This window comes from Sander vitreus, chromosome 23 (genome assembly GCF_031162955.1).
Source record: "Sander vitreus isolate 19-12246 chromosome 23, sanVit1, whole genome shotgun sequence".
NCBI lineage: Eukaryota > Metazoa > Chordata > Actinopteri > Perciformes > Percidae > Sander > Sander vitreus.
The window spans coordinates 21476082-21503421 of NC_135877.1; the positions used below are offsets into that span (position 1 = coordinate 21476082).

General features: G+C 41.5%; 1 protein-coding gene across 5 annotated transcripts in view; it reads right to left on the reverse strand.

The window, feature by feature from the left end:
* Window positions 1-27340, reverse strand: part of LOC144512356 (plexin-B2-like) — a 215167-nt gene that overhangs the window by 46124 nt on the left and 141703 nt on the right. For 4 of the 5 annotated variants that reach the window (XM_078243056.1, XM_078243052.1, XM_078243053.1 and 1 more), the window contains 13 exons: window positions 23204-23721; window positions 21963-22289; window positions 19987-20125; window positions 18452-18597; window positions 18160-18339; window positions 16839-16973; window positions 13756-13856; window positions 11232-11358; window positions 4215-4383; window positions 2947-3058; window positions 2744-2855; window positions 2029-2127; window positions 443-538 (listed from right to left, as the gene is read on the reverse strand). In XM_078243056.1, coding sequence (XP_078099182.1) covers window positions 443-538; window positions 2029-2127; window positions 2744-2855; window positions 2947-3058; window positions 4215-4383; window positions 11232-11358; window positions 13756-13856; window positions 16839-16973; window positions 18160-18339; window positions 18452-18597; window positions 19987-20125; window positions 21963-22289; window positions 23204-23716 — 2256 coding nt within the window. In that variant the 5' untranslated portion in view covers window positions 23717-23721. The remainder of the gene's footprint in view (window positions 1-442; window positions 539-2028; window positions 2128-2743; window positions 2856-2946; window positions 3059-4214; window positions 4384-11231; window positions 11359-13755; window positions 13857-16838; window positions 16974-18159; window positions 18340-18451; window positions 18598-19986; window positions 20126-21962; window positions 22290-23203; window positions 23722-27340) is intronic. The other variant, XM_078243057.1, reaches the window with a different exon arrangement.

Sequence of the window (27340 nt, forward strand, 5' to 3'; positions counted from 1 at the left end):
CAGGGAGAGGAGACAATATATTAAATGTTACGAGCTTGGTAGCCTAAAAAACGTGTGAGATCGCTTAGAGCGCCTTTAATTATTCATAGGTGTTTTGGGCATAACATGCCATCTGTCATCTCCCGGTCTTAAACTAGCAGAGACACTTGCGTCTGGCTTTGCGCTGCGCTGGGTGCAGGATAGGGCCCACTTTACCTTATGCTTTAGTGTTTTATTAGGATTTACTGTGGTTTATTGTGCTTTTTATGACTATTGATTTGATTTTATGTATTTTTAGGATATGTAGTGGAGTAAAAGTGAATGTTTCCAGGAATATAAATAAGTACAGACACTTTAAAATTCTACTAAGTGCAGTAACCAAGTATTAGTACTTTGTTGTACAATACAATACTGTTTTTCGTATGTTGCGCATATTAAAGTGCTGTCGCCCCTTCATACTGACCTCGTAACCGGGGAATTTGAACTTTGACCCCTGCTCCTTGGTGACCGTCGCCTCCGTGTCCTTCATCAGCTCGGTCCCGATGGAAAAGCTCTGTCCCTGGAGACAGACAGAGACCTTCTTTACAACCATGAAATACAGTAGATGATATATTAATGATAATCATAACAATGTCTGTGTGCAGAGAGAATCACATCTATACATCTATATCTATATATATATATGAGGAATGAGAGGGGGAAACACCAGAGCAGGGGGAATGAGAGGGGGAAACACCAGAGCAGGGTGAATGAGAGGGGGGGGACGCCAGAGCAGGGGGAATGAGAGGGGGAAACGTAGAAAAAGATACTCGTTTTTAAACCAAAACGCAGAAATGTAAATGTAGCCTAGGTGGGCATTCACACCAAGAAAGGTTATCCGGTGATTTGTCACAGGGTGGTGCAGCGGGGGGTGTCAATGAAACGGCCCATTTGTGTGACGTCCTGTTGTGTTCTTCCAGGCTCAGGTCCCTGATGTGAAAGCCCCCTTACTGCTTTATATTCCATTATATTTTAGATATATTTTGAATGTCATCTGTCTTTTCCTTCTCATAGGATAAATAAAGGTATTCACACCATAAATTGGTGCATAAAAGTGTATCAGAATGCAGGAAATTAGTCTTTGACGCTCAAAATAACCCTGAGGGAGGACACCCAGACCCCACACTTTGATATGCCCCCCTCCCCCAGATTAGAGTTTGACGTTTCCGACCGCACTTGAAGGCAGCTTTATTTCACAGAGAAAGAGAGAAAGAAAAGAGATGAGCGAGACATAGCTGAAACATTCAACTGTTACACAAACTCCCGGGCAGTTCGGTGCTTGTGTTTGGTTTTTTTACCCTCAAAGTGTTTTTAAACCTCCTTGTGGCAGAGATAGAGGCAGTGATGTTTCCTGTTTCCTGTACGGGACTCTCACACCGCCTCAAACCATAGCTCAAACCACACTGACAAGTCTGATCTCTGGTTCCATGATTGGCCACCGCAGCGTGACGTGGGGGTTGCGTTTCTCCAAATTTTGAGTCGGTCTCAACAGATTATTTAATAATTAGATAATTTATGGGGGGGATTACAACCCCCCCCAATAATCAAAACTGGGCTCTTTCAGAAGTTTTTGTTCCTTTTCAATGTTTTCAAGTTCAATGTTAAGGTTTTTTCATTTCGAGGTGTTTTTGGACAATTTTATTCTACGTGTTTGTCGCCTTTTCAAGGTTTTTTGGTGCGTTCTCCAAAGTTTTTTTTATGCCTTTTTAAAGTTTTTGTCTCTTTTTTCATGTTTTCAAATGTTGAACCCAAAGTTGCGCCCTTGTCGGCCCAACTTTTGAGTGGCAAAACCCCCGCCGCAGCCTAAACGCACTACCCCCATTCAAAATGAATGGAAAGACCTGTGTTTTTAACGGACTGTCGGAGGGCTGACGCAGGAAGTGTAAACGAGCAATGCATACAAATTCCAATGTGCTCGTAGGACCCTGTACCTGTGCAAAGCACTAAACCTCTATTCCATTCTCTTCTCTTCTAATGAAGCATTTAATGTGCAGGTGTGAGCACTCTCACCATGTGGCCCAGGTTCCTCCCCTGGAAGCTGATGGGGATCTGAAAGCCCACGGGGATCAACTGCGGCTCCGGAGACTCAAACTGAGGACAGCTGTCACTCTTCATCACCGGAAGCAGAAATATTAGGAGTTCAACAATCACATCAACACATTATCGTCCAGCCGTTCAAATAATCTTCTAATGATTGATAGGGAACACAAATATTGTAGAGAATAAAAAAAAATATGTGGTCAGAAAATGTGCGATTCTATAATAAAAAATCATCAGAAATTAAAATATTTCCAACATTAAATTCAAACCTAAACACCACACATTCCTAATTTAAAATCTAAACCTAAGAAGTGTATCTATGAAGTGTTTTGTGAGCCGCATAAAAGCACAAATAGAAAATGAATCGGTTTCATTTATATTCTTAAGAACATGTGTACTCCCTCTATTGGAAGTCATTTGAGAGATCTTGAAACAATCAGTTTTTTTAGTCACAGTTTCCTAAAGCACAAAGTGCCGTCTTACAAAAGCTTTGCCTTGTCCAAAACCCAAAGATATTTAATTTACAACGATCAACAGAACAGAGAAAAGAAGCCAATAAACATTTGACTTAAATGGTTATTCAATTATTAAAAAAAGGCTCTTACTTTTTCTGTTGATGGGTTTTACTTTGGTTCACAGGAAACACAAAAAACACACACACACGCGCACACACACACACACACACCTGTTTTGGTTTAACGATGCGTTCCCCAGCTACAGCATCATTGTTGTCACTGCAGATGTGATCCTCAGCGTTCCACTGACAGCCCCATGTACTGTTCACACACGCTATACACCTGAAAACACACAAACCCCACATACTTACATACATGTGTGCGATTCACACCGTCTGTGTGTGTGTGTGTGTGTGTGTGGGGTCCATCTTACGGTGTGTTTGGGTTCTTCCTGACTGTGGCAGCACAGCTGTAGAAGTCATACTCTCCAGAAGTCACCTCGATGTTGTCGTTCACCAGAACTTTGACTGGGACCGACAAGTAGTCTGAGAAAACACACACACACACACACACACACACACACACACACACACACACACAATTAGATAAGATAACAAGATCGATAAGATTGTGTATTTTTCAGTTCAATATCAATCTACAGCCGGTTAGGTTATTGTCAACATACCTATGAAAGCCACGCATCCTGTGAATGCCCTAGGTCTCTAGTTTGTGGTTGTAAAGTTTCGTGAGGCTGATAAAATGGCTACCATGGGGGCTTACATCATCACACATTAATACAATTGGGCTCATTGAATCCACAAGATTCCTAGCTTTCCAGTCAGACACAATTTATGCAACACTGAGACTGTTTAGGGACTCCAGTATGCAGAAATAGAGACTCATGGGTACCCTAAGAACCCATTTCCAGTCAGATATCTTAAGGTGAGAGGTCAAGGGACCTGTTTGAAAATGGCTATGCCAGTTTTTCCCCTCGCCAAAATCTCTAAATTTGGAGAGCTAGCATGACATGGGTGGTACCAATGGATTCCATAAGTCGTCTAGCTTCATATGAATCAATACCTTCACTCTAGCTTTAAAACGGAGCCTGGTAGAGTCTCTTAAAAACAGTAATGTCCGCCAAGAAAACCTGATGATTTTATGATTTGTCTATTTCAATTTGCTTCCTCATGAAGTGCTCTATAAATAATAATAATTATCATTCAGAAAGACTTCCTGCAAATCCTCCATGTTGTCCACATACCCTGCTGTTGGGGAGTGGGTGGGATTCACTGAATCCACAAGAGTCTCAGCTGTCCAGTCGTACCCAATTTATGAGACGGTTAAGGGACCCCTTTTTTAAATGGCCATGCAAGTTTTTCCCCTCGCCAAAGACTCTACATTTTGAGCATTATATAAGCTAGCATAACATGGGTAATGCCAATGGATTCCTTAAGTCGTCTAGTTTCATATGATACCAGTACCTTCACGCTAGCTTTAAAATGGAGCCTGCTAGAGCCTCTTAAAGACGGTAATGTCTGCCAAGATTGCCGGCAGTCCCGCGGGTCTAAAAGGGTTAAACCCTAATGATTTTATGACTTGTCTGTTTCATTTTGCTTCCTTGTAAAGTGCTATAAATACTGATTATTATTATTATTATTATTCAGAAAGACTTCCTCTAAATCCTCCATGTTGTCCACCTACCCTGCTGCTGGGGAGTGGGTGGGATTCCCACGGGCTCGGGCAGCGAACAGGTGACCTGCACTTGGCCGTCGACAACGACCGCCACGGCTCTGCTTGAGAAAGTGCCGAACACACACTGCAGCCGATCAGAACTCCTCAGGATGGGCAGGGAGGGAATCTTTATGTCAACCTGGAGAAGGGAGGGAGTGGGATTAAAGGTGGAGGAACATGTCATAGAGAGTGTCATTATTTTTCACCTCTGCTGGCTGCAGTCAGATAAAGAAGATGTGTGTGAGTTACTAGAAGACAGAGAAGTTTTTTCTGTGTGTGAGCGACACAATAGGACTTTGATTACTTATTAAACTTTCTTATACATATATATACATATATACTGTTTCCAAAGGTCAGCAATAAGCGCCTATGTTAAAACATCTTAAAGGTTGAACTAACTTCTATTGTGTCCTTTTACACATGCTCAGATTCAGAGGTGTATTTAAAGCTATAGTGTTTCTGTCTCCCCCATATTCCCACAGGACTAGTATCACCAGAGGACCTCACGTCTGTGATTCGTGTGGGCACGTTCACACAAGATAAATAAAGTCTGTGTTTTACTTGGACTTACTGACATTATCCCACAGATACAATGTCAAGGCTCTGTCAATACGCCCCCGAATCACCGAGATGCTGATTCAAACACGACTAATATTATCACGCAACCTTTGTGTTTGGCGAAATATGGTCCTCGTTGACCTCAACCGTTTTTAATTTCGTCGCTAAAGTTTTAATTTCAAACTTTTTGATCTCGGAGTAATGGAGAGAAGCTCCTCAATGAATTCACAGGAGACTTTCTCCTCTTTTTAAGAATGTAAAGCTGCAGGAAGCAAAGATTTTCTCTTTAAAGCCCAAATCCAACTGTCTTAGCAGATTAAAATCACAAACTACGCGCTGCTACACACACACACACACACACACACACGATAGTCCCACACTCCCTGATTAAGATGCTGCAGATCGGTCGATCTGGGCCCAGAAGAGATTCTCTTAAAGATAACCTTAAAGAGTCGTCTGTTGCTGGACTCCTTCCCACCACAAACTAATGCCACTCTCAAAGGATTAACACTTAATGAAGTCCGAATTAAAAGACTTAGGACTGCAAAGGTACAGAGTTTTTGTATTTGTGAGCTTAGAAGATTACAGCAGCGCTATCTGAAGCACATTGTGATGCATGACACTTTGCATCTGAAATGAGCAGAGCTGCAGAGTTGGGACTTGATTGGAGTCAAACTCAAGTCACAAACTGACGACTCCCTGAAGACTTTGACGTCTGTGCATTATACATTATAAAGATGTCACACTTCCTTGATTGGAACGAAAGTTACCAAAGAACATACTGGTAATCAAGGCAGCAATTATTTTGCAGAGTTGGTGATAATTCTCACAGGAATCTTAACAGCGACAAGGCATATGTTTTACATTACACACATTGGTCACTTTCCATTGTTAATGTTACATTTTAAGTGTAGCTTTAAAGTGTTTCTTAAAGTTTTAACCTGCCAAAATCCCTTGGTGTAAGTTTCAGAAAATTCCTAGTAAGTGGAGCAAGAATTTTCTGTCAAACTATTATTTTGAAGATTCATGATGTCATATTTAAAGCTATACTGCGTAGTTTCTGTCTCCCCCATGAGGACATCTAAGTAATGACAACAACACTGTTGGCGCGTCCACATGACAAGACTTCCGTGATCCCGCACTCCCCCCTCCCCCCCCACTCCACACAGTTGCTAGTAGCCAAGGAGGACACTGAGGATTAAAAACACATGATGGACTCTTCAGAAGAGGTCATTATCGAGTCTCGGACGCCACAATCTTCTGAACATAGTCACACTGAGAAATCCAGAGAGTTGTGTGGAGTCTTAATTAGCTTTGTAGCAACTCATTTGGCAACGGCGTGAATGTAACAAACATTCATTAATATAAAAAAAGTTTAATTTTAATTATCAATGAAAGTCAATGGTCAGCTATGTTAGAAAACACAGTTAGCATAGTTAGCTCTGCCATTTAAATGCTCAGCAGTCAGTAGATGTTTGACTTTAAATGTGCTTATGAAGACTCGTGACTTGTCAATGTTTGACTTTATACTTTAAGAGGACATGAAACTTAGCATGGACTTTAATTTATCCTGAAGAACTGAAAACAATATCTAGGGGTGTAAATCACGTGTTATATTGATACGAAATACAATATTTACTGATACTCAAAGTCTGGCACGATACGATTTGGATCCAATTCAATTCAGGGCCCTGCGACCGATACCAGACGATACATAAAGCAACTTAAACATGATTTGACAATTTCATTACTGAGCTCTTCCAGACATTTAAATTAAAAAAACAAACTAATATTTAAAATAAAAAGAATAAATATAAAGTGGGAATATCTAAATAAAGGCGCATCTTGATGACGATATGTATCGATAATATTGGATCGTTGAGGAAGGCATCGATACATCGATCCGTATCGTTACACCCCTAGAAATAACAAGAAACCACACAAAGTCTTCACAGTTGCACTTTTAAGGACTCACTTCTTCTATTTGCATAGTGTTTATTATAACCTGACCTGATTGTAATTAACGTGCACCCATAATGTTGTTTTGTTTCCATTTATCATGTCTGATGAGGACTGTGAGAACTAAAATGTTACAATCTACATACAGAAGACTTGTTGACATCAAACCATAAGGCGGAATTTAAAGGGGGAATAATCAAAACTGGCCAGTGCAACACCCCACCCCCATAAATTGTTGCACAAAATGTTACCACAATGTAGGAAATTAAGTGTTTCATATGTTCAAAATTTCAACCCCCCCCCCCCAATGTTGAACCCAAAGTTACGCCCTTGCACAACTTCTAGCTAAACCATATCCTGAAAAAGCATCATGGATCTTATTTTGTGCACATCTGAATGGATGTGAAGTCCTACGGGCTGTAAAGTTATTCTAGGAGCAGAAAGGCATGATGGGAAGGGAAGGTCAGCCGACAGCCGGCTGTACATCTCGAAGGACAACGCGCCTTTTTGGCAAATCAGCTCTTTGATCAATCCCTCATTAAAGCAGCGAGTTCAGCCGTCAGGTTCAGACCGAGCGATGCAGCACACGCTCCTCTGCTGCTGTTCTGTAGAAAACGGCTGCCGCAGCATTCCAAGTTTCAATTTGTGGTGTTATAGAATCAGTTGGCCTGACATTACTTTCATGCTGTTGGCTAGGATCGTTTTGTGACTCCTAGAATTTATAAAGATAAGAGTTTCATTCTTCTCTTAAAGCTGAATTCTTCAACAGGGGGTCCTCAGAGTTACCGCAGGGGGTACTGCTCGATGGAAAATTTTAAATATGTATGAAAATATACATTAACATGAATCCAACATATTATTAGTAACGATTAAAAAAAAAAATATGTACAAAACATTGATGATAGGCTTACTGGCTTGCTCCACTGACACGGTTAAGCTTAAGGATTTACTGTGCCACATTTTAACATTAAAACATGATGTGTAAATATATGAATATGCCAAAAACATTTATTTTAAAAGCTTAGTATTGTATGCACAATAAAAAGGTGTGTGAAGGCTTTAGGCCGCCTAGTCTATATCCTTGACGTTCCACTTCCGGGATTGCTCCGTTGCTGCCGGAAAATCCGCCGGATTTCACTCATTTAGGCCGGATATCCGTTACCTTCCTCTGTCTCTGTGTTGGCGTTCTAACCTCCGGTGGATTTCTGAGGACTATGGTTAACTGCTCCTCAGATCTCTGCAGGGTAAATCCAGACAGCTCGCTAATCTGAGTTTTCTACTTTTAAAACGTACACATCCGAGGCTATTTTGCAGCGGCACCGCGGCTTTTCTCTGGTGCTTAGCACCGCCCAAGACTATTGTGATTGGTTCAAAGAAATGCCAATAAACCAGAGCACGTTTTCCTCCCATCCCCGAATGCTGTGTGGACTAGCCAGACCCTCCTCCAGCGCGCTTTGGAGGAGGGTCTGGCAAAGCGAGACTATAGGCCGCCCTACATGTTATTGTAGGTCCAGATTATTTTTACAACAAAATGTTACACAATTTATGTAGTAGTGGGTCCCTGCTCCGTCTCTTTTTCAGCTAAGAGGTCCTTGGCCTAAAAAACGCTGACGACCCCTGTGTTAAAGGCATAGTTCGGATCTATTGAAGTGTGATTGTATGAGGTATTATTCATGTGGATTTTTTTTTTTGTTATTTTATTATCCTGTTGATGTATGTGTATGATGTCTTTAAGCTACTGGGACCTTGAATTTCCCCTTGGGGCTCAATATCTATCTATCTATCTATCTATCTATCTATCTATCTATATATCTATATCTATATATCTATCTGGTATTTCTCAATAGTCAGTGTATTACCCATAGGCGTAGATTTTGGGCCCAAACTCCCAAGCAAAAGTGTAAGAAACAGATGAAACGTGTTTATCTGCTCTGACGTAAGCTGTCAATAACGACAAACAGCGTTGCTGTTGTGTAGCACTGTTGGTGCTGTTGCTCATACTGTATGCAATTCACCGAAACCAGGTGTCCTCAGCAGTTTCTGGGTGTGACAATATTTCCAGGGAACATTATTTGGAACTTTTAACAGCGGAAGCAGCCCAAGTTGTTTTCCAAAGGAACTGTCAGCACAAGCAACACAGATTCTATGCACATTCTATGACATTTGGCTCATATCCAAAGAAAACTGTAAATCACGATGTCACTGTGAGTCAGCAGCGCTGCCTGGAAGGCACTAGGATTAGACAATGGTTAGGGTTAGGTGCCTTGAAGTCGACGGTCGCAGCGCTGCCTTGAAGTCGACGTTGGGGGCTTAAAACACCATTGAGCGGTTAAGAACCTGTTTGAGATGCTGCTCACAACACTGATGTTTTCAGGAGCTTTGAGTGGTTTAAATGAAGCCGGGCTCAGCAGGAAGTGAACTTCGCTCAGGTGGATTTCAAACAAACAAACTGTACATGTTCATTAGGGCTGCACAATACAGTATATACAGTGGTGCTCATAAGTTTATGAACCCATGCTAAAGTTGACTAAAGAGAGGAATAAAAAAATCATCTTTTGGAAATTGATCTTAATGCCGTTATTAAAAAAATGAGGAAAAATCCAATCTTTAAGGACACCAATTATCTTTGTGAATGAATAATGTATCGCAAAGAAATAAATGTTATTCCTTAAAATACAGGGGGCATAAGTAAATTAAGTAAAGTAAATAACCCTAACCCATAAAATCATCTCTCAATGCAAATCAAACCAGTTATTAGGCTAACTGAAATAAAACCATGTCAATCTCTAGGTATGGTGAAGGGGATGTGATGATGTGGGGGTATGGTGAAGGGTATGTGATGATGGGGGGGGTATGGTGAAGGGTATGTGATGATGTGGGGGTATGGTGAAGGGTATGTGATGATGTGGGGGTATGGTGAAGGGGATGTGATGATGTGGGGGGTATGGTGAAGGGGATGTGATGATGTGGGGGGTATGGTGAAGGGGATGTGATGATGTGGGGGGTATGGTGAAGGGGATGTGATGATGTGGGGGGTATGGTGAAGGGTATGTGATGATGTGGGGGTATGGTGAAGGGGATGTGATGATGTGGGGGTATGGTGAAGGGGATGTGATGATGTGGGGGTATGGTGAAGGGTATGTGATGATGTGGGGGTATGGTGAAGGGTATGTGATGATGGGGGGGCCAAGGGAACTTTATCAGGATCATAGTATCCTGGATCCATGAAATAACTGGCCTTTCAAAATAAACATCTGCCTGCCTCTATGGGAATCTAACATAGGGGTGTACTTAGTTATGCACCCTGTATTTTAAGGAAGAACATTTATTTCTTTACGATACATTATTCATTCACAAACAAAATTGGTGTCCTTAAAGGTTGGATTTTTCCTCATTTTTTTAATTAAGGCATTAAGACCACTTTCCAAAAGATGATTTTTTTATTCCTCTTTTTAGTCAACTTTAGCATGGCTTCATAAACTTATGACATATCCAGAAAGACACTCAGAGATTTTTTTGTGTTAGTTGAAAGAAAACATTTTTCCTAATTCTTTCTTCAGATATTCACTCGCACTCAACTAGGCAAAAAATGATTTCCATTGGCCGATTAGTTGTACATCAAGACATACATTTGTTGTCAGATATAGAGGTTGATTACTGTGGAAGTCATTGAATATGTCACAAGAAACATTACCTTCCCTGCCAGCCTTCAGGTCACTAAAAAAGTTTTTAATTTCATCTTAAAGCTTAAAGGCGATCACGGAAGGCTTGTATCATGAGGACGCGCCGACAGTTTTACTTACTTAGAATTCCTCATGGGGGCAACAGAAACTACGCACTATAGCTTTAAGTCTTATGTTGGGATAATTCTGTTGATTGTATGTCTGTCTCAAAGGATGTTTGCCTTGTCTTTTTTCTTGTCTTTTGTTGTTGCTTTATCTGTGTATAATTACCTGATATATCTTTATATTGTGTGTATGTTTACCTGTTTGTTTATTAGAGAAATTATCATGTTTTCAGTTGTATATTTTTTTCTCCCTCTTTTGTAAAAGGGGAGGACGTTGAATGAGCCTTTCAGGCTTCTCTCCCCTCCTGAAATGTAGTTTTTAATTCTATTGTATGTATTTCACTTATTTGTGCAAATAAAATAAACTAAATTACCAGAAGAAAACTGCACTTTAAAATGTAACTGTCATTCTTGTTTTAGTGCTGCCTTTTTATATTCAACTCAATGTTCAACTGGTTCAATAAAAGAATGTTGGAAATGATTTCATGTTGTTTGTTTTAAATTAGACAAGCAATTTCTTGTATGTTAGCAGAATACTAACAAGCAGCAGAACTGAGTAAACTTTGATATCTGCTTATCGCCGGTAATATCGTTATCACAATATTCAACAACGTCGTCGCATATGGCATCATTCTCCTCACATCGTGCAGCCCTACTGTTCATTCACACCCTCTCTCTCCCACCTGCTGGGTCTTCTTGCAGCTGATGTTCGGGGGGTCGAAGGCCTCGATCTGAACACACTTCTGACCGGGCGACCACAGCCAGGTGTTCTCCTCCCTCCACCTGCTGCACTCCTTCTTCCTGGTGCACCTGGGAGTAGAGCGGACAGCGGTCAACAAGGTGACGTATTTTTAAAAAAAGAGTCAAAAAGCTCAAACACACACAGAAGGATGATGGAAAACATGATGGAAATCTGACAGCCTGTAAAACCAGAAAAAAACAACACTTGTGTCATATCACGATATGCAAACTTTCAGACGATATGTAGCCTCATATCGATGTTGATACACTGCCCAGCCCTACATACAACAAAATAGACAAACTATAAACCAAATCAACATATATAAATATTAAAACGAAGAGATGTGAACAAACCCTGACAGCATCAGAAAATATGAATGATTTAGATTTAGGTGTACGGTTAGTTTAAGACTCAGAGCAGGATTTAATCCTGCGTTTCAACTTTTTGACAGTTAACCAACCTTTTTTATCTTAACATTTGCATTACATATTGTACAAGTGAAAACATTTTTTTTCTGTCTGTTTCCCTTTGTTCCGTGTATTAATGTGAGGAAGGTTCTAGTCTCCTCATCGCTCCACACAGATCTGACGTCTTCAGCTCTTCAGTGGACGTTCACACTCTTCATGTACGTCATTTATATACACTTAGTCGGTTTCCATTGCACTTTTTCAGCATTTTGAAAAAAAGGCGGTAAAGTCGGTGTATCCTTAAAGCGTAACTCTCACCAAAATGCAACCTAGGGTCTTTTTGTGAATGTACCCGAGTCAAACTTTCGTTTAAAAGCATATTTAGGACGGAAACGTCACTTTTAAGATTTACCGTATTCTCGTTTTTCAGTCAAAAGGCCTTTTGAATGGGAGTGCTAGGGACACTTTTATGCTAGCCTCAAAATAGCTATTTTTAAAACACTAAGAAGGCTCGACACAACATGAGACTTTACCTTACACCTTACCTCCAGCATTGGGAACATTGTTTGTGTACCAGAGTTTACTAAAAAAGGTTTTGAACAACTCACCGTAGCTCTTGTTGTTTCCGGCCGCTACCACCTCGGCAGTCAAAACGAGTCGATATCCGAATGCGAATGGACGGACTCCATACGAGACTCCTTTTTCAACTACGAGGTCAATATTGTTTTTCAATAACGACAAAACAAGAAATAATCCGTGAATTTATATGGAACTAAGCTTTAGGAGCTTTCCATCTTTGCTCTCCTCCCTGTTATGTTGCATTCGGAAATCGATTGTTTTTGACTGATAAAATGGCTGCGGCCGGAAACAACAAAAGCTACGGTGAGTTGTTCAAAACCTTTTTTAGTAAACTCTGGGTACACAAACAATGTTGTCAATGCTTTGGTTAAGGTGTAGAGCCCCTGGTGATACTTGGTCTCATGTTGTGTCGAGCCTTCTTAGTGTTTAGTAAAATAGTGATTTTTGAGGCTAGCATAAAAGTGCCCCTAGCCCTCCCATTCAAAAGGCCATTTGACCGAAAAACGTGCTAAAATGCTTTTAAATGAAAGTTTGACTCGGGTACATTCACAAAAAGACCCTAGGTTGCATTTTGGCGCGAGTTACGCTTTAAGGATACACCGACTTTACCGCCTTTTTGAAGTGTGGTTGTAAGGGCTGCACATAACATGGTTTTATAAACACATGGCGAAAGGCTGCATCATGCTGTATCGCGGAAGACACTCTGAGATTTTTAGTTAAAAGAAAATATCAGCAGAAAACGGCACTTTAAAATGTAACTGTCGTTCTTTTTGTATTGGTGCCTTTTATATTCAACTCAATGTTCAAGTTGTTTGATTTGATTTCCTTTGTTTTACATTTCAACAAGCAGTTTGTTTTTGTATTTTAGCAGAATACTTAAAAGGTGCTGTAGGTAGGATTGTGATGATCCAGGACTTTGAACATGGACAACTTCTCAGTCCCTCCCCCCTTTCTGCTAAAGCCCGAAACCGTCTCCTAAGCCCCTCCCCCAACACACTGCATGAGCAGTGATTGACACGCAGTTAGACATCCCCCCTGACCCTGATTGGTGCATTTGAGAAGTGGATTTTTGCAAATCTCTCTCCAGGCTGTAGGTGGAGCCAGAGGAGCTGGATTCTTTTTAATGACCTGCTTCATGTAGTTCTACTGGAACATAGGGTCAGTTTCAGCAGATATGACTGAAACTATATATAGTACTAAAAATGTACTATATTTATTTATCGCAAGTTATATCGTAATCAGGATTTTCAACGTTATCGCTCGCCTATTTTCGTCATAACGTGCAGCCCTAATTTATATACACCAAGTCGGTTTCCATTTCACTTTTTCTGCAATTTTCCCATTTTGTTCTTCGATACACCGACTCTTCCACCCTTTTTGAAGTGTAAAAACATTCCACTGCAGTTTATTGATGCGCAAATTGAAAATGCGCATCCCAACAAGTGAAAGGAAAGTTTGTTGAAACACAGAGTGACTCACTTTCCCTCCAGGACACACCAGCCACAGTACGGATCCTTCATGGAGACGCAGGAGTGGCAGTCTGTCTTCAGGTGGCAGGCCTGGACTGGAACCTTGGTGATCTGCATACATAGGACAGGCTTTTATTGTGAAGGAGCGGCTGTTTTGCACAACATGCAGGAGCGTAAGGGGCAAAAAGTAACCCTTAGATAAGGATAAAGCAAAAACCAAACTAAAAATCCATCGATTTAAAACTGGTGTTTTCGTTTGAGCCCCGTTTTTAGCCTGTATTTATTTACATTTTTGGCAAATCAGCTGCATTAAAAGTATGCCGATTTAGCTATTAGCAACGCACATGGACGTACAGACAACTATCACTGGTTTACTTTGATACTGAGGAAACCTCAACAATGTGATGATTCTCAGGCAAGTTCTGAAGCGCCTTTTTCCCTACGATTTCTAAGCAGATTTATGGGCGTTTATTCCCGATGCACATCAGAGATAATGATATCCCCGGGAAGTGTAAGTCATACCGCACGATATCAATATGTTTCATGTCTGTGTGTTAAGATTTGACAGAGTTATGACTCAGGGAAGGAATGCGATTTTTGACTCAATTTACTCAGTGTGGCAGAACAGAGCTGAGGTCTCAAATGAACACCAGTAGAGAGGAGACTTGGGATTTTTAAATGGGATTATTCCTGTTTTCTTTTTTTCTTTGTAAGAACAATGCCTGGAGGAAAAAAAACAGGGGACACATCTGGGACACGTGTGTGTGTGTGTGTGTGTGTGTGTGTGTGTGTGTGTGTGTGTGTGTGTGAGAGAGAGATATGTGATACATTTTAATGGTTGTGAGAGTTGTATACGGCTCTAGAGGGTATTATTTCAAAATTGATCCAGTGAGATGAAACATAACATATCTTCCTTATTATGTTCTTATGAGGGGGAAGGTCTCGAAAAGGATCTTGTTTTAGTGGAGAACTTTCTTCCAGCGATCCAGCTGTGGAAATAATTCACCTCCCTGACAACACGAAGAGGCCGCTCTAATACATTTAAATGAGCAGATGGAACAAGCTCGAGGATCGTCACTTGACTTGATGAAAGTGAATTGCCCTCTTGAAGTGCATTCCAATTAATTCATTTCTGAATCAATAACATCAATTTTACTTTCGGTGGCGGTGCCAGAGAATGATGTCGACCGAAAGATGAAAGGACAGAGCGGAGAGAAGACGGATGAAGAGGAAACGCAGCGGGGAAAAAGAAAAAGAAATCAATGGCTGACTTCTGTGTGGTAATGTAGACGGATGTATCGGTTTGTCGAACGAATGAATAAATGGTCAAATAAGACGGAGAGAATAAATGAAAGGCTCATTAAGTGGCCGACCTGATAGATGAAATGGAAACGCGGAAGGAAGCACGTATCCCTGACCTTCTTTATGTGTTATAGAGACAGAGAGCATTTAAGTCGCGCCCCCGCCGGAGGGGAAAACACCCCCCCGCCCTCCAGCGACATGTATTGCGTGAAGGTTCCTCCTCGGCAGTTCCGTCTGCTAGCAAACGGAAAAATGCCTCAAAGCTGCTGTGTGGTTGGATGCACTACCAACAATGCAAAGAACCTAGAACTTAAGTTTATAGGTTTTTATAAGCTGTCGACCCGAAAACGGGAGCTTTTATGAAGACAAAAGTACAGTTACGGACGTAAGGAATCAGCAGGAATAGTGCGTTCCGTTCACCTCGGAACTCAGAAGCCGGAGCTGGGAATGACATCACACCCGAGCTGCATGCGTTCTATTTCCATGTCGGATTTTTTCATTTTGGGTTTTAGCTCAAGACTTGTTTACGATACCAGTTGATAATAGCAGATACAATAAACAGGGGAGTTCATATATATCTAGTCTCGCTTTGCCAGACCCTCCTCCACCGTTGTCTACAGTCATTTTAACTGATGTCTCAAACATTTGTGTACTTTTCCCGTTTGAGTCATCATCATCTTAATTTAGTTTACAAAATGATCTGCTGATTATGAACACACATTTATTAAGGAGTAGCTGCAGCTCTGCATAATGAACTTGAATTTTTTTTTTTCCCCACTGCTGCTACTTATTATTCACACTGACAGATAGTCTAGCTAGCTGTCTGGATTTACCCTGCAGAGATCTGAGGAGCAGTTAACCATAGTCCTCACAAATCCACCAGAGGTTAGAACGCCAACACAAAGAAAGAGGAAGGTAACGGAAAACACACGCATCCGGCGAAATTTCCTGCAGCACCGGAGCAATCCCAGAAGTGGAACGAGAAGGATATAGACTAATATATATATATGTATGTATGTATGTATGTATGTATGTATGTATATATATATATATATATATATATATATATATATATATATATATATACTATATACATACATACACACAGTATCTCACAAAAGTGAGTACACCCCTCACATTTTAATAAATATTTCATTATATCTTTTAATGGGACAACACTGAAGAAATTACACTTTGCTACAATGTAAAGTATTAAGTGTACAGCTTGTATAACAGAGTAAATGTGCTGTCCCCTCAAAATAACTCAACACACAGCCATTAATGTCTAAACCGCTGGAAACAAAAGTCAGTACACCCCTATGTTAAATTCCCATAGAGGCAGGCATACTTTTATTTTGAAAGGCCAGTTATTTCATGGATCCAGGATACTATGATCCTGATAAAGTTCCCTTGGCCCCCCACATCATCACATACCCTTCACCATACCCCCACATCATCACATACCCTTCACCATACCCCCCCATCATCACATCCCCTTCACCATACCCCCCCATCATCACATACCCTTCACCATACCTAGAGATTGGCATGGGGTACTTTCCATAAAATCATCTCTCAATGCAAATCAAACCAGCTATTAGGCTAACTGAAATACAACCATGCCAATCTCTAGGTATGGTGAAGGGTATGTGATGATGTGGGGGTATGGTGAAGGGGATGTGATGATGTGGGGGTATTGTGGAGCTATCATTTATACATATGTTTATTTGGTTTTGGTGGGAATGTGTTCATGTTGCAAGTTGGATGTTTTGTATGTTGTGTGAGTTGGACCTTTTTCTCGGTGGTGATGTACAGGTGTTCGAGCTTGGGATCGAACAGCAGGTTCTTGTTGACCTTGTCTCCCGTGACTTCGGCCGGCTCCCGCCCGTACACGTCCGGATGGGCCGACAGATGCACCTTCAGCACCTGCAGGAAACACAAAAACTGCATTCACACACTTTTTCAATTCATGCATCCTGGGTTTCCTCCTCTGTGCTCAATAAATGCTGCGCTTTCTGTATGAAATAGGACCCGCCACACCAAAGACAAAGAATATGACACGATGTATCTCTTTTAATGCTTAATGTACCTATGCGTACTTTTTTGTATTTTTAAATGCAAATATTCAATAATGCAGCTTTAAAATAAATCTTTCAAATGTAAGTGTTTATTAAAGCTTTATTTGTGTTATTATGTTATTTGGTATTCATTTAAAAGGGGACGTTGAAAATAAAGGTTTTGATAGATTTATATTAGTTTAGTGGCACTACTAAAATATAAACAAAAGTAAATATTCACACATTTATTATTGGACACGTTTGTGCTTTTCTAACTGTATGCCTGCCGGTAGACAAATTCCATTTTTGTGCTGAATTATTATAATAATGTGCAATTACTGGGAACTGATTAACTGATTGGACATGTACCATATAAGTGAATGTTTACTTCACAGGAAATTTACAGCATCAGAAAACATGAATGTCTTTATCATTTAGATGATTTTAGATTATCTACTCCAACATGTCAGATGATGTCTTCTAGTTCTCCTAAAAAGCACAACATCTGGGCGCAGGAAATGTATATATCGTAACCGTAAATATGTTTTTAACTGACTATAATTGCAAAGGTGAATCCCTGTACACGCCTCATGGATGAAAAAAAAAGATGTGAAACACAAAATAAAACTAGAACTGCAAGTAGTTCTGAAGGGGCCAAAGCCTCCCCGGTGCGAGTCGTCCCGGACGACCAGCGGAGCACGCGAAAGCGGAACCCACAGCGCAACGATGGCGAGGCAAACAACAGGAAACATCGCGAGGTGTGAGCTGCAAGGTCTGTAGTAAATTGCAATTGCATATTTCCTATTTACATTCATTGAGATAAAGGCAAAATCGCGTCAACCTCGATTTCCCCCCCCCCCCCAGGGCCGATCTTCACCAAATCTGGTAGAGAGCCTCAGAAGATCATGCCAAACGAAAAAAGACTTGTGTTGATAGCATTTCATTTGGCCGAGATATGCAAAAGTTTATGTTTTCGCATTAGCTTGCATACGAAAGCAAAGAAGGAAAAAGAAATCAAAAGCTGACTGAATGTTGACAGAAAAGGCCGTCTTTACCTCTCCGGTGGCGGTGCCCAGGAACGCCACAGCGTGCTCCATTTCCACAGCCACGGCCACGGCCGTTACGTGACACTTACGATGGAATAAGGGCTCAGACGTTAAGGCCAACTCGGCCTTGCTGGCCAATGGGGAGGGCAGGAACTCGGCTCCACACTTGTATCTGAGGGCCATGTCCTTCTGACGGTGCAGAAATCATTAGTAAAACATCCATATTAATACAGACTTTTTTTGCTCATGGTGAATTGTTGGAGTCTCTCTTTATCTCTGACACACAGACAGCTTTTCTTACCTGATTGCTACTGCTGCACAGCTCTTCAGACTTGGAGGAGTAAGGCGAGTAGACGGCGGCCTTCCCGTTAATGATGCCGTTGTTGCTGTAACAGGCTCCTATTATCTCCACCAGCCTCTTATTAATGGAGTGAAGAGGATACATGCCTACAAACGAGCAGAAACAGAGGTTGTACCTACTTCCTGTAGTTTCCTCTGTTAATAAATCACACATCTGAGTCCATGTTTTCTGGCAAAGCAAACAATGAAAAGTCAAAAATCACAAACCAAAATCAAAGCACTAGTTCTGCACAATCCTCATTTACAGTTTTATTTTGATAAAAGGTGGCGACCACCTGAAACGTAGGATTATTAGAGTTGTATAATGGTCATTCATCATGCAACATTTAAAGGTCCCATATTGTCAAAATGAGATTTCCGTGTCTTTTTTTTAAATTATAAAGCAGGTCGAGGTGCTGTATAAATACTGTGAAAGTATCAAAATGCTCAATCCCCAGAGAAATGCACACAGCCAGTATTCAGAAACTGTGCCTTTAAATGAGGCGTCAGGACTTCCTGTAACGTTGTAATGTCACAAATAAACTATGTGTAGGTAGAAAGTGTTGCTACCGTTACGTCATTCCCCGGCTGCAATGACGGTGCAGAGAGCGCGGATGCAGAAGAACCAAAAATGCTGACCAATCAGAGCAGACTGGGCTTTTTCTGGAGGGGAGCTTAAAGAGATGGGTGCTAAAATGGAGCGTTTCGAAAATTGTATGTATGAAAAATTAATAAAAACAGAGGGTGGATACAGGTATGTTTAGACAGACAGTATGAGAAAAATAGTGTGTTTTCTCAAATATTAAATCATGTAAACATGTTCTATTAGAACCCCAAAATACAAGCATGAACCTGAAAATTAGCATAATATGGGACCTTTAAAGACATTTACAGATTTATGACCACTGCCTTTCAAAGTTATAATCTTGGCGACACCTACTAAGCGAGTCTGTAACGTTAGCATGCTTTATAAATAAAACTGCCTTGCTCTGGAGCTTTCTGTCATATTACATGATCTTCATTGTCAGATGGAGTTTGACCAGTCGTTAAGGGAATGTAGATGATTTAAATTTCTATTTTTTCTGAGCACTTTAAGGACTTCTCATCCATGTTGGCTTTTAAGTCAAGAAGGCACTTTGAACCTTTGCTCTATCCATTGATGAAGATCATGTTGATCTCCAGAACAGCTACTGTACTGTAGGTAAAACTTGTGGTGAGCTTGTTTCCTCAACTGCTGTTTCCAATGTCAAGATTGAACGTTAAACATCAGCTTTCTAAAGAATTATTCGTTTAAGAGCCACGTGTTTGAGTGTTTTAAAAATGGCCGTGAAGTGGTGCTAGTAGGTCTAAATCTCCACCAAAAACGTATCACTTTCTCCTTGTCCCAAGGCCAAACTTTCTGCTAAATTCCATTGAACTGTTTTGAGACGTTTTGGAGGGTCTACCAACTAACTATCAGCCAACATAAAACATCATGTGCCAGCAGACTACACTTACACAAGGCTGAAGTAGATGGGTCTTCATCAGAAGTGAAGGCGACAAACAGCACCTTGTCAGAGGCTGAAACTGGTCCATGCTCGCCTGATTGGGTCATATTCTGAGCCAAAACTTCCCCTGGTGTTGCTACATAGGCAGCCTGGGAGACGAGGAAGAGATGAAGAAAGCAGAATGTTAGATATTCACACTTAATACGTGCATTTAGCTGATATAACAGAGCAACAGTAAAGGACCCCATAAATCAAAGCTATTTCTGGTTCAAGAGCTGTTTAAATCCAATTTATAAAGTTTTTCATGGGTCAGGACCGAGGCATTCTCAAAAATGTTCCAATTCAAAACAAACTCATCCAAATGTAAAAATGTCCAAATGTGTTCCTGAGTCGCTGCTGCCCTTTTAATAAAAATGCTGACAGCCTATTGCACATGTGTCAAAATCAAGGCCCGCTGGCCAAATCCAGACCCTCGCAGAGTTTGATCTGGCCCGCATATTAATTTAGGTTGACAATACATTTTGGCCTGCCTAGTTGTGCACCAAACCAAAAAGACGGAAAACACATTTTCATTGTGTCCTTATGTGACAGATTTGCTGACTTTGAGACTCAGAAATTCCCACAGAAGCAGAGAGTTTTCATATTCAGGATGTGAAACAGATTGTTGTGATCCGGCTGTGTGGTAGCCTGCTTTTAAAAATGTTATCTTTGTTTTGCTTGATTTGCTTAATTCTATCGTGGCTAAGGAACTTTTTGGCTGACTTTTGTAGGGCTTTAAGTCAACAAAAATGCGGCGAAAGTTGAAAAAAGCGACAAAAAAACGCCAAAAAAGCCACAACAATGTTGAAAAAACGGCTACAAAAATGCGACAAAAAAAAAAAAAAAAAAAGCAACATGCAATAATACTAGGGGTGGGGGGGGAATCAATACAGCACAGTATCGCGATATTTTCCGTGGCAATACTGTATCGATACACAGATGCCAAGTATCAATCTATTATTATATGTGTTGTTCAGTTTGTCTGCTTGACAATCCCATTTTGCAGCAATAAAATTGAAGTGAGATGAACAAACAGAGAAATGTATCTTTTTAGATGTTGACAAAGTTTCCTTTTTGGGGACATCATTTTTGGGAAAAAATTTGGAAGTTGGAAAAAAGGTAATAACCTGCAATATCGTGTATCGTGATGATATCGTCTCGTGGGGCCTCTGGTCAAGATTCTAGTCAGAATATGAGTCTGATTCTGCTCCATCGGGCTGTGATTATGGGGCGTGTTTCAACCGAACAGGGAAAGAAAATGCCTCTGCACTCAATTGGACAGACCTACCACCAATCAGAGCAACAGATAGACCTACAACCAATCAGAGCAACAGATAGACCTACCACCAATCAGAGCAACAGATAGACCTACAACCAATCAGAGCAACAGATAGACCTACAACCAATCAGAGCAACGGAGTATGTGACGTATGTTGAACGACGCATAGTTGTCAACAGAACTCAACTGCACGCACGCTGGAAGAAGTAGAAGAAGAAGATGAGTGTAAACGATCTTTGCCGGGGTTGTAAAAAGAATTTAAGGATACACGGAGTACCAACACGATCATCATTTTTGAGAGAAATAGTAAAAGGTGAACGCATATATGAACAAGTTCTCCGTTTAGGATTAGAACTCCACAACACAGCAAACAAATATCGCATTTGTCGGTCCTGTCAGAACTTAATAACACCTTATTTGGTTGGAACGCGGCATGCCCGTGTTTAAAAAATGGACAGACGACGAAGGAGGTGTTGATCATCTGTCCATCATCGTATAAAGGCCGCCCTGACAATCTGATTGGTCCAAACAACTCTGGTTCGAGCATAGTTGCTCCACAACGGATCGAGTCCAGACCGAACCTCCCGACCTCAAATGTTGTGGGCGGGGCTACGTTCGGCTGGCATCCAGGCTACTATCGGGGGGTTGGCAGAGGGCATTACCATTACCTGCACTTTGTTGTACTTGTTGTTGACGCTGCAGTTGAGCTGCAGCTCGGTGTAGGAGTAGTAACCCTGGTCGTCCTCGCACATCCTGGAGATGAAGGTGAAGTTCTTGGTGTCCTGGACGCCCAGCGTGCGCGAGAACAGGAAGTACACGAAGCCGCCGTCCTTGAAGGCGAAGCGGAAGTCGTGGAGGTAGCGCAGGACGAAGGGGTTGGCCTGCACTGCCGAGGCCTCGATGATGCTGTCGAACACCACCCAATCGCCGTAGTCCTGGAGGATGCGGGTGGAGATCAGCTTGGTGCTGTCGTGGCTGCCGTACCCCTTACCGACCTGGGACAAAAGAGACGATAAAAGCGCGTAAAGATGGCAGCGGACAGAGTCCGTGTTCCTGTAACAACTCTGCTGAGTGAAGTGAATTCCTAGAATTTCTAATATCTCCAATGCCCAAGTGCTCCCTAAACTAGAGATGGTCCGATACCATTTTTTGCTTCCTGATACCAATTCCGACACCTGAACTTGTGTATCGGCCGATACAGATTCCGATTCCGATACCAGTGCGTCATATATTTTATTATGTTTTAACAGCTGTATACTACTGTCCCTGTATGGATGTGATTTATATCATTGTTGTCGGCCTGGCTTGGGTTAAACCTTTTGTGAAACATGAACACAAACACTGACTGCTGTAGAATGTTATTTTACTATCAAGTAGCAGGCCACACACACACACACACACACACACACACACACATTTCAACATACAACTAACAAGAGTGCTCATTTCTCATAAGGCAGCCAATTTAATTCCTCCGTTCTCTACAAATTGCAATTTAATTGTGTTTGTCTCACAATATCACAGATGGACGTGATCATTTAGATTCATTTGTTTTACCTACCTCAGTGCTGTTGGGAATAATATACATAATATGTGTGTGTGTGTGTGTGTGTGTGTGTTTAACTCCTCACCAGTTACTTTATTAATGAGAGTTTTGATAAATAATCACCAATAACGTGGATTACCGTGGCAAATTATAAAACAGTAAGTAAGTCCGGTAAGTCCAGAAAATGACATCACTTCACTACATCACTGTAACGCAGCCTTTAAAACCAGGAAAAGACAACACGTGTGTCATATCACGATATTACGATATCCAAAATGTAAGACGATATCTAGCCTCATATATCGATGTCGATATCGATATATTGCCCAGCCCTAGTGTGTGTGTCTGTGTTTGACTCCTCACCAGGAAGACAGTGAAGTTGTCTCTGTCCTTGGTGAAGTATGACATCACCCCCACCACGGAGACGCTCTCCTCGACGCTCGCCACGTACGACTTCTCCCCCTTGGTGTCGCTGAAGTACAGCAGCTGCTCCACGCTGCTCAGGTTCCGCAGCGAGCAGATGCCGCGGAACACGCTGCCGCACACCACCAGCACGTCCTTGGCTTCCTGCACCAGCAGCAGCTTGTTGTGGTTGTCCGTGTCCACGGCCTCCTCGCAGGCGTCGGTGACGGGCGGCGTGCACTGGCGGTTGTCCCGCTTGGGGCCCGTCTCGCTGCGCGACTCCAGCTTCAGGTCGGCGCTCAGCTGGTAGAGCGCGTTGACGGCGCCGACGTACAGCCGGCCCGAGCGCGGGTCGCTCACCACGTTGTTGATCAGCGTGTCAGACGGGAACGCCACCTCATCCACTCCCGTGGTCAACGCGCAAAGGGTTGCCAGGACGACCAGGGCACACTGCCACGCCCACCACCGCTCCATCACGTCTGGAGGAAAAACAGAGGAGAGAAAGAAAAGTTCATGAAATGCCAAATATTTAGATTTATTTTTATTATTAGTTTATTTGTCAGGGACATTGTTACATACATAATTATCATAGTCAAAGCCATAACATGTGTAGATGTGTTGCATAAAAGGTTTCTAGCCAATTGGCTAATTGATAATGGCCCAGATAATCAGTTTGAGCCATTTTTTATGAAAAATAAGTAAAAGTTCTCTGATGTCAGCTTGTTAAATATGAATATTGTTCTAGTTTCTTCTCTCCTCTGTGACAGTAAACTGAATATCTTTGAGTCGTGGACAAAACAAGATTTGAGGACGTCGTCTTGGGCTTTGAGAGACACTGATCCACATTTTTCATAGTTTTCGGACATTTTAGAGACCAAACAACTAATCTATTCATCCAGAAAATAATCGACAGGACTGCAGTTTTGCTAAACAGAGGAGAGAAAGAAACTTTTTTTTTAAATCTTTGTTGTTTTATTTAACACAATGAAGCCTAAACAATACGACAATTAATCAAGAATTGTCAGCTGAAGCCCTAAACTGTTTTGTGAACACGGTTTCTGACAACAAACCCGCTGAACTCAAATGTGGAGAGACAAAGACGTTAGACAGTCAGTGCTCGTCCTCTAAAACAAAGCACAATCCTGACATTGTACTGCGGGGCTCAGTCAGCGCCAAACAGCAGCACAAACTCAAGGGGAGAAACCACTGAACGCTGGGAGCAAAGATAATGAGGAGCTTCTCATTAAACCCAGAACATCCTTTACTGGAGGAAAATCGAGAGAGGAAGAGGAGGAGGAGGAAGAGGGGAAGGTAACGGACTAAAAAGTGAAGAGAGTTGCTGAGCCAGATTAGATTAGCAAAGACAAAAGAAGAATGTGTGTGTGTGTGTGTGTGTGTGTGTAAAAGAAAGAGAGAGAGAGAGAGAGAGCGAGAGAGAGAGAGAGAGAGACTGAGTGTAGCGATTAGTTTTCTGACATACTGACTTTCTCCTCCCATTAGTCTGGATGGGTGTTTAATTACAGCCGTGGCCTGTGGCTGTAAAACAAGACTAGTGTTCAGTAACGCCGGCGCACAAACATTCACGTTAGTGATGCAACCATCGGGTCATTTTGGGGGCGATTCTCGTAAACTTTAGCTCATGATTTCCCCCCACTAAATTTCACCGAGTGCATCATGAAAACGTTTTAATTACAGCAGCATCGTCTCTGCCTCCTGCTCGATAAATCAAACGGCTTGAAGTCACGTGGCGTTCAATCGTTTACGTGATGGGGCACTTTTACTGGCCAATCATCTAGCAGTGGCTATCAGATCGTTTTGATTGGTGGTCCAATCGACGCCCCCCGCCCCCCGCTGTGCTTTTAACTCCCTCCAAATTAATTTCACTTCAGTTGGCTTCATTGTAAAAGGGATTTATTTATTAGTGTGAAAAGACTTATCTTTGTACCCACCTGCTCGCCCAAATTACCTTTCCACAGATATCAAGAGTCAGTGGGGCTTATTGGCCGCAATGCAGAGTTTTAAGAAGTATTACACTGGAGGATTACACAAATACACACACTTGAATGCACTCAGTGTTTCCCACTGGTTTATATACTTGTATTTACTTACTTTTACTACCTGTTTACATCCTTGTACAGTATATCATTTCATTACTTCTCATGCCGCATATACATTACTATATACTATAGTTTACCAGTCAGGCTGTCCTCATTCACTGTTCCTATATATACCTACGAAGATAAATGCACTGTGATTTGTATGTAAAGAAGCAAAGGGGCAAAGAAGGAACAGAATAGAATAAAAGAGTACAATTATACAACTTTATTGTCCAGCCAAGGCTGAAAAATCCTCTTTGGTTTCACCAAACAGATAATCAGGATATCAGGTCAGCTGAGTCAGCGATCTCCTTCAGGTCCCTTCTTAAAACATACTTTTAATCGCAGAGCCTTTCCTGACTTTATCTGAGCTTGAACCTCTGTCCTTAATTCTTTCAAAATAGTTTTTTTCTTTTCTTACCCACACTGTACAGGTTTTTGTACACCACATAGTTTCTATTTGTTGTTTTAAAAAACCTGATGCTTTAATGACTGGCCTGTTTTGTGAAGCAATTTGTAACATGGAGGTTGAATAAAGATTAATATCCTATTACTTCAATGCAAACATACACACAACATACACACAGTGTACAAAATGATTTATATGCAGATTAGTGCAGTTCATTCATTAGTTTGATTGCACCACGTATAAAAGATCTAAGGTACTCGCAAATCGGAGGAAATCGGCTGCGGTAGTAGTCTGGGAAAACCCTGACGAACTTCTGGCAAAATTGAGATCACCTGGATCGTTTGTCTGATTGGTTGAAGGTCTATCCAACTGCGCCCGGAGGCATTTGAGCGGCGTCCGTTGGTGACGCCCCTTTGGAAATGGGCTGTGAATGAAGCTTGCCCAGACCCACTCTCCGTTACAACTGAGAAGGGTCTGGTGTCAACCAGGCTACTGCGGTAGACTAAGAGCGCCACAATCCGTATAGGGAGGACATCAGGGTCGTGGATGGGTCCCAAAACACTCCCTGCCATCCAATACCACACTACCATACTATTTAGTATGCAGAAAGAGATTTAGTATAGTACAGTATGTCAAATGCAGCGTGCCAAAAAATAACATAACGTCCTACTTCCTCCGGTCGGATTTTGCAGTATCCAGCATGCTTTTCATGCTATTCTGATCCACAATCCCTTGCGCAGCATATATGAGCAAGCGGGTCAAAGTTCAAGGCACAATGTTATGAAGAAGTAGTATGTCCCAACTGTATGCATACTGCATGCAACAGTATGTACTTTGTAAAGGCAGCTGCAGTATGGACTGAAAGTATAGAGAAAGAGTACACAGGACTTTCATGTCCCGGAAGTAGGCAACGTCATTCATTCATAACCAAAACCTTTCTTCTAATCTTAACCAAGTCGTTTTGGTGCCTAAACTGTTTCACAGCGTTAAAAAGAACCATCATATTCAATTTAACCGGTGACATTTGTGTACCGGTCACAGTTTTACAGCGTTACATATATGTCAAATTCCGTAAATATCATACCAACACATTAATGAGAATACAGTGACTAAGTACATTTACTGAAGTACTGTACTAGGATACAAATTTAAGGTACTTTACTTCAGTCGTTCCATTTTACACAACATTATAGTTCTACTCCACATCTCATAGGGAAATATTGTACTCTTTAAAACAGAAATACTCAAGTAAATTACAAGCATTTAGATCTGTAAGAAACGTATAATGTTGGGTGGATGGATGGATGGATGGATGGATGGATGGGTGGGTGGGTGGGTGGATTGATAGATGGATGGGTGGGTGGATGGATGGATGGATGGATGGGTGGGTGGATTGATAGATGGATGGGTGGGTGGATGGATGGATGGATGGATGGATAGATGGATGGATGGATGGGTGGGTGGGTGGATGGATGGGGGGGGTGGCTGGGTGAGTGGGGTGGATGGATGGGTGGATGGATGCTTTATTGATCCCAGGAAAATGTAGCCATCAAGTAGCTTAAACAAATGATATGAACTTTAAATCAGTACTTC